The sequence below is a fragment of the Ammodytes marinus genome, assembly GCF_949987685.1.
Source record: "Ammodytes marinus genome assembly, chromosome: 18".
Classification (NCBI taxonomy): Eukaryota; Metazoa; Chordata; class Actinopteri; order Uranoscopiformes; family Ammodytidae; genus Ammodytes; species Ammodytes marinus.
Window position 1 is genome coordinate 6,231,003 of NC_137222.1, and position 8,678 is coordinate 6,239,680.

The 8,678-nt window shown below is 40.8% G+C and overlaps 1 protein-coding gene across 1 annotated transcript in view; it reads right to left on the minus strand.

The window, feature by feature from the left end:
• The window catches only part of fibcd1b (fibrinogen C domain containing 1b), a gene marked incomplete at both ends in the record, with an annotated part of 105,252 nt that extends 104,967 nt beyond the window's left edge, over positions 1-285 (minus strand). Inside the window, one exon of the mRNA XM_080046374.1 lies at positions 214-285. Within this exon, the coding sequence (XP_079902500.1) occupies positions 214-285 (72 nt within the window). The remainder of the gene's footprint in view (positions 1-213) is intronic.
• Between the last annotated feature and the right edge of the window lie 8,393 nt (positions 286-8,678).

Sequence of the window (8,678 nt, forward strand, 5' to 3'; positions counted from 1 at the left end):
TGTCACGCGGTGGGTGGCTATTATGGACAATATCACAGAAACAGCAAGTGAAAGTGTCCGGGCGGCTGTTTCTACAGTGCAGAGATTTGCCCACATCACCAAACTCAGCGTGGTAACACACACTGCACCAAGCAGATGCACCACTCCTTATCAACCCCAATAGCGCAGCTGTATAGTGTGTGAGTGTTAGGGAGAGAGAGACAGAACATATACCTGGTTTTTATGCCGAGTCCCATCTTCGAGTTCAGAAGAGCTGTTCATGATTCCCCATGGGTCATTTACCATCCTACGGAGAATCTGTCCATCAGATCCGCCCGTTCGTTCCAGGCGACAGATAATAAAACCCCGCTCTTTGAAAAGTCTGTGGTTAAGCTTATTCCATGAGGGGTAAAAATGCAGTGTTTCACGTCAAAAAAAGAAAGAAAGGGAGGCACAACTATACTTCTTCTGCGGCTCAGCAACCGCACACACACACACCGCGCAAATTACGCACCAAGAATTCCTCCCGAGAGTCTCTTTGATTATCACACCGTTATTCCAGTTCAACTGAATTAAGAAAGGCTGGTGTTTGCAGGCTCCAAGGGTTTGTGACTCGACTCACACACGCATCACAACAATGATTCCAGATTTCACCAAAAAACAAAATTGAATCCCACAATTATCCCGAAAGCACATCGGGCGCAGTCCTTTCACTCCACAAGATGAAATCGGGAAATTTCAAAGTGCAACCTAAACCATTTGTTGTCCTAACAAACCACTCCCGTTCCCGTTAAGATACTTTGTGCCCAAGACCTGTCCAGTTAAAGTGACCGCAGGTACAGCCTATAGACTGGATGGGATAGGGTAACCGAAAAGCCGCGTTCCTTTTACTCGGCAGGATAGATACCGAGCCCAAAGGGAAATGGAAAGAGAATCCGTTATTTGCGCTATTTGACAGATATGCCTGTGGTCAGACAGACGGGTCCGGGGGAGAGATGAGCGTGCTGCGCTTGTGTGCTGCTGCTGTAAGAGGCGCTCCTCCGTGCCTCCGACTGTCAATCAAAGCGTCCCATCTGTACGCACGGCGCGCTCCGAGGCAGCGTTCCTTCCTTCCCTGTGCATGCCCTGCCGTCGACTGCTGTGCAACTGCCTCCACCACGCCTGCTACTTACTCAACTTCCCTCCTATTCCACTACACACCAAACAGCAGCAGATTGAAGCAAATGTACCTCACCGCCTGGTGTGTAGCCTATACTGAATAGTGGGTTAATGTAACATAATCCCGAGAGTGGTTTGCCAGTTACAATCCTTCTGCAAAGAACAAGGACGAGTGTTTCGCAAATCTACTAGGTCTAAAAGTTGCATCAATTTGACTTTGACTCCGTGTGCGCAATAGTGTTACACCCTGATACCTGTCTACGTTCAGCAGAGGTGTTAAATACACCCTGTGACGTCATTCGAATCTTCTCCTTAAAATCGCAGGTGTTCACAGAAATCTAATTAAAACCAGTTATTTCATTGGATTTACACAAGTTTGTCTGAGGTCATCCATGAGGGTCATTGGACATTGTTCGAGAATGTAAAACACAAGGATGAGACGTAATAGTAAAAGACAATACAAATATGTACAGTATTATGTTCTTTAAAAAAAGGTCTTGCTATGGAAGATAATGACAAACAATACAAGAAAACAAATGCATTTTGTTTCAGGGGTTGATGTAACAGCAGGATCAGGATTTTATATTGGCCCTTCTTTATCAAACAGAGAGATGGTCTCAGTTTGTGTTAAACTAGTGATTATTGTAAGAGATTATCATGGGGAACTTGTATGGCCCGACTAGGGTTGAGAAGTATTGTGTTTGAACTGCAGGTGTAAATTAACTGGTTTTTACAGAATGTCAACAGTTTTCCATGGCCTCAGTCCGAGGTGACAGACAGCCCAGCAGCCCACAAAGACCCCTCCCCTGTTGCACTCAAGCATCATTACGGAAAATGCCGCGGCACCCATGACATGAGTAGTCATGTTTTTGGTAGTTTGATGGATGATTAGAGGTCTAATCGTTGGTGCAGGGAACAAGGCATGAGTGGCATTACTCATCGACTGTGTGATGAACCTGCTCTATCAAGGGGGAGGAGTGGAGGTGGGGTAAAGGGGAGGGCTAATGCATAATAGGGTCACTGATACACAATGTGCTTCGTCAGCAGGTCTGACAGCAGTGGATTGACGGCATGTTGTTAAAGGTGGACTAGTTCAGAATGGATGACAGCCCACCTAGGACCAAATAAAATTGCGAATGAATTGTCACAACATGAAGCCTTAAAGTGGTTTGAACATCTGTGCTCTTACAGTGCAAATTAAGATTCATTCAAATGAATGGTCTTAGGTACAGCATTACTATAGACTGTCACCATGCAGATTTTAAATGTATCACCTGCTGAATTACTTGCTCAGTGATATTAATTCTGTATTTTTTTAAAGCCCCTGAAAACTGGTTTCCAATCTTAAGTTTGTCTTGATAACATTATGCAGTACATTCATAACTAAATAAGCAACACTCAAAGCAAGTTGTTCCAACTTTGTACACGCAATGCAAATATTTAAGAACTAAAAAAGAAAAAGAAAACACCCACACAAACTCCAATTAAATATGTAAAACGAGTTACAATGAGCCCCACTTTTACCACTTAAATTAAAGTTATGCTTAGGCTTGCATCCAAATATGACTTCAGAGTCATACATTATGCATAATTAGCACTTTTACTTTGGGTGCTTTGATTAAAATGTAATGCTTATCCTTTAACCTAAGAGTAAAACATTTTGAATGCCGGAATTTCCCTTGAAACGGAGCATTTCCTCACTGTTATTGCTGAGTTCTGGGTGTTTTTTCTCACCTTTGCTTTAATTTTCGGCACCGAGCTGAGTGTGTTTCCCTGAGGCAAATTATCTAAAAAAGGCCACAGAGCAAACACAACTTCATTACATTTTCACAGGAATCTTCGAACAGATGTCGCACAAAGAATGTTTGAGAATAATTGTTTAAAGATCAGTGGCACCCAGGTCGATTAAAAGAATACATTTCCTGAACTGAGAACATAAAACACTCAATTACAGGATAAAAGAATAAAAGAGTTGGAAATAAAACAAATGCCCCAATAGTTAAACTTCTTTCCTCTGATTTAATATGTGTTACCCACTCAAAATCTTCCATTAACATACTGTACATGTATCTATGAATGTTAGGATCATATTTATATCTTTAAGTATATTATGTCTGGACATGGTACATCTTCAAAATAATTACAGATGTTTTTGTAATGTGCACATATACAGTTGATACTATGATTGTTCTGAATGTGAGTGACATGTGACATTAGGTTGATGCATGCATTTATACATTCATTGTAATAGTTGCTTTTGTTTGCTGTTTTGCTTCCCTTATCTCTGTATATATGGTAATATGCTCGGATTCAAAATGTCAAGATCACATAGAGAATGTTCTCATGACTTGCTATGTTAGCTTGAACTTCAATTTCAGTGATTTGCATAATACTGTATTGGATTTGAATCAAAGTAAGGTGACTCATGAGTTTCCGTATAGGAATTCCTGAACGAGTCTAAATGAGTATTCCATACATCATATTAAAAAAAATGAAATATTGATTTATGCTTACTGAAACAAAAGGCAGTTAACCCTAAATGTCTTTTTACACCCCGAGGTCATGAATCCTATTTGATGGAAACAGAAAATTGTGCAAACATCGCACATTGGCTGACAAACTGCAGGGATATTCAATTTGGCCAATATCCTTCCGGGCTTTTGACAAATATTGCAATAATATAGCGATTTCCTTAGCAATGAATGAGCCATGAATTTAATATCAAGGGAGAAGGTATAATGGGAAGACTGCAAAACATACAGTCAAGCTAAAACACTGTGGATAGAACCTCGGCCTCACCAGCTGTTGGTAAGGTCTTCGACTGATCATGTGCTTGCTTGCTTGCAGGTGTGTGTGTTTGTGTGTGTGTGTTCACGTGAGTGCCCCATCTTTGAATGTCACTGAAACCTGATCAGCCAGATAAATTCTCAGAAAAAGGAAAAGTCAAAGCCGTTTATCTCTACAATTAGCCCAAACAACACAGCCCTTCACGTGTCCTGATATCCAAACGAGCATGTGGTGTTTGGATTGTGTGTGCTTTGCAGCTTGTTTCAATGTTACTGTGTGAGATTTCTTTTTTTTTTCTCCCCCTCTCGGCTGTGTTGGATTGCATTTTTATGCATGGAGTGGCAGCAGGACAAATTCACAGAACTGTGAAGAACCAACAGGGTGAACTGTCCTTCCCAAAATGCCAAGCCTATAATTTGCAAAAAGACAGAGTTGCAAAGAGGGGAAAAAATTGAAAGCAGAGAAAAAAATAGGAGAAAGAAGAAAAATGCGTGTAAGGAAGAAAGGATGGCAACGAATACAAGTTACACTATAGGTTAGAGCAGTACAGAGTAGCATTGAGTTATATGTATGTGATAACATATTGTCAGAGAGGTTTATTGACCAACCAGCTGTTTAAACAAAGTAATAAGCATATTTGCACATATAAATAAAGGCAAGATTATTAACTGTACTGTACATGGGCACACATAAAAAAATGTACATCCATCCATCCACACACAGACACCCATACACACACACACACACACACACACACACACACACACACACACACACACACACACCAAAACACACACATAGTAACGGTAAACGTAATCAAAGTGTCAGTCCCTCTACTCTCATCAAAAGAGTTCAGTGTAAAATCAATAGGGGACACAAACAGAGGCTGTGGAGGCTGAGGAAGCTGTCTCTGGAGTTATCAATGTATAATGATGGTCTTTCTCAAGAATCTCCAGAGGTGGGGTAAAAGCACTCACAGTGGAGTAGTGCAAAGTCAAAGGCATCGTAGCATCTCTCTCTCTCTCTGGCTGCTCCCGTTAATTCCCCCAACTTAGCCCGAGGTTAGCCATAGGTGTGCTGGACATGATTGAGGTTAGTGATACGTGAGATTTCTCCACGCAGCACTTCGCTCTGCACTCTCTCTTATTCAGTTAGAATATCAACCCCGTGGGGCAAAGCCATTCCATCAAACACTGCGCCCCTTTTCGCAAATACACGTTCTTGAGAACTGAGTGAGTACATTGAGTCTGGTGGCAGATAGAGGTGACATTTACTAATGCTTAGGGGTACTTAGACGTATATCTGGGAAATGGGATTACATAAGTGGTGATGTAATGAATATATATTGAAAATGCAGTGATCAGCCAACCCCCGTCTTTACTGTCTTCATACTGTCCCCACGCTACCTTCCAAGTGTGTTGTGGTCTTTAAAGTTATCTACTCCTTTTCCAGTGAATATCACCTCACGATCCTCTACCTGTCTTTAGTGTGTGTGTGCGCTTGATAATACACAGCCTAGGAACTGTAAACAGGCATGTAAACAAAGGGTATGTAAACAAGGGGGTGCCCAACATAGCTGACAACATGCCTGTGTACAGTGCCTAGGCTGTGTATTACCACAATATATATTTTTTTCAATTGCACACACACACACAGTATGGACAACAAGCAGATTGTGAGGGGATCTTCACCTATTTTGACAAAGAGTGATTTTGACCACAAGCTTTCTCGAGAATCACTCACTCCACCTTAAACTGTGAAATGTTACTGTAACTTGATGGATCATATCAGCCCTGCTGCTGTTGCCTTCTCCTTCTACGCTTTCTTCCTCTTCAGCAACTCAGGAGTTCCTCTGTTGCCCTTGCAGTTTCGATCCATGTTTTCCAATCCCAAGTTCCAATCTCTTACTCACGTATACCCCATGTGTCGTATGTCTCTATCTTTAGTTAGCGCTCTGCTGTTTGCGTAATGGCTCACCACCTCAAGCCACCGCACTGTGTTTGTTGAATGCTTTGTAATTATCCAGCAGGCCTCCCTTGGGCAGCGCTCCAGGGTGACTGTGCAAGTATAAACCGCTCCACCCAACAATCAACCTTTTCTTTTTTGGAAGCCATGAAAGCAGTGGGAGGACCGGAGAACACCCGCATCACCAGAAGAAAAGTGTATGTAAAGTATTTATAAGAGGCTTAACTCTGTACTCTGTTTACCTGCAACCTCATCTGCTTGTCAATTCAACACCCTTCTTTAATATATACTTAACATTCCCTCTTGCTTCCTCAATCTCTTCCTTTTCATATCATTGTGTACTGCATGGTATCAAACAAGATTTATACCTACAACTAACGCACAACGTGATCCTGTTTTTGCCCTCTAAAGAAACGTAAGGTCTTTAATGCTGTATTAACATTTAGGGGCTGAACTCCCGAAGTGGTTTAAGTCCAATCTGTACTTCTTTGGGGGATTGGGAATTAAGTAGGCAGGAGGTAATCCAAAAATACTTGTTCTTTGTAATGTCTTTTAATTGCATTAAGACTCTTCACCTCCCGCTGGGACATTCCCGTAGTCCAACCCCCGGCCTAATGTGACTTTGATTTACATTAAATGACGAAACACATGCGTCCAGCCATTCACCCCTATATGTCCCTAACTGTAAAATACCAGTCCCCTTCTACACTTAACTTCTGCACATTCCGACATGCAATTGCAGTTCAAGGTTTATTTACCAGTTGTAAAGATGGATGACAGTCATCTAACACTACAAATTTTTCCAGTAACTTGCATCTGTTTTGATCAGGTCAGACCTTTAATGCAAGGTGTAAGGTATACACAAAGGTATGACATGTACCTTGAAGAGTTCTTCCAGAAGCGGAAGCAGACAAAAAAAGACAACCAGCAAAACAGCCGATGGCAGTCAATACATTTACCCCTTTTGCACCTGTGGACCATACCCTAGATTCTTTGTGAGAGAAGCTGTTTTTTTCAAAATGATATTAACTTGGCTGCCTTCATCTCTCTGGTTCTCATAATCAGCCTTTAAATCATGGGGGTGGAACATACTTTGCTCATAATTTCCCTCTGCAGCATGTAATCTGCATTTAAAAAAAGTTTGTGATCATTTTGGCAGGATTTCATCAGCCTGCACTTTGTGACCCCAGAGCTCTGGAAGAGGATCAGTGTGAGTGTGGGCGAGGGAGTGTCTCTGAACCAATGCAGTAATATGTGTGAAAATAGTTAAGACGGCAGACAAAATCTTTCTACTTTGCTCGGCTCGTGTCGGGGGTGAAACCGAAGAGACGGAACCAAAGGGAAGAATGTGAATGAAAGGAATGAAATATAATAATCATAATATCACAGTCTAGCTGCCTTGAAATATTGCAGCTATTGGGAGTTGACGGCAGATAAGACAGGACAGATGTCAACCCCATTGAATCCATTCCCTGGCCCAGAGAGGAAGGTAAAAAATCTAATTTGATAGAGTAGGGATGGATGTGGGGCCATCGATAAAAGAGACTCCCACTCTTTCATCTTTGTATCTAGCAGAGAAAGCAAGAAAGAAAAAAAAATCAATCAGTGTAAAAATACAGTAAATTACTGCGTTACGGAGCAGGCCAAAAGTTAAAAGGATCTACTCTCCCTCCCAAAAAAAAACAAGCTCCCCTAAGAATCGTTGTCTTTCGAAACTTGAATATCTATCTAACAATAAACGATGCCAAACGCTGAATAGATACAAACACTTTGAATAATTGATACTTGGCTGAACTAGCTGGATGCTGTTTGTATTTGTTGGTTGTTAAACCCTGTCATCAGTCTGTCTGTCTAAATGTGGAGCTACTGTTTCTCCTAAGATTTGTGTTGAAATGTGATAAATTTTTCAGAAACCTTATGTATTGGGAGTGGGAACATAATGCTGCCATGTTTTTTGAATCAACAATATGCTCATGTGAAAGGGTATCTGTAAGAACTTTCAACAAATGCATTTGCTCCTAGCTTCATGTGGGGTTCCTGCTGAACAAATTGGCAAAACAATGTTTACTTGTAATTAATTTCCCTAGATCCACATATGAAGTATGATTAAGGTATTAACGGCCATGTTTTGGGAACTAAATCAGTTGGTTAGGAAAACATCATAAAGGAAAAAGGACACAAATTGCCTGGGTATATTATAAAAACATAGCTCTATTTATTTCGACGCTCCAGGCGTGGGTCTACATTCAAATCATGGCAAACAACAAAGACAAAGCATATAGACAAATTAATAGCTCAAGCTGAGAAGTATTCTGTTTGATTGAAAGGGACTTCCACCTCATTGGATATGCATTTGAAATAACGAAGTCAATTAACGAGGAGCATGAGGGAATTGCAGCCCAGCCAACAACATGTAGACAATAAGCAACCAAAGCCGCGGCCAATTCAAGAAAGAGATATTGATCAATCATATGTAAAAAACAAGAAATTATATAATTAGATATAAAGGCATAAACAAAATGTGTGCAAACAAGATCACTCACTCATGGCCAAGCCTTAATAATGTATTGAAATTAAATAATGATTGTGTTCCCACGAAAAACTGATTGTTAGTTACCTCCATGAAGAGACTGTTGTTCTTTGTCTATAACTGATTTTGAATTCACTTAGAATTGATTTTGTTTTATTTTAATCTCGGAATGAATGTCAATGAGGTAATTCAATCACACACAGCAGAAGATACTTACTCTAAATCATACTAAATCAGCTTCTCAAAATTGCATGGGCTC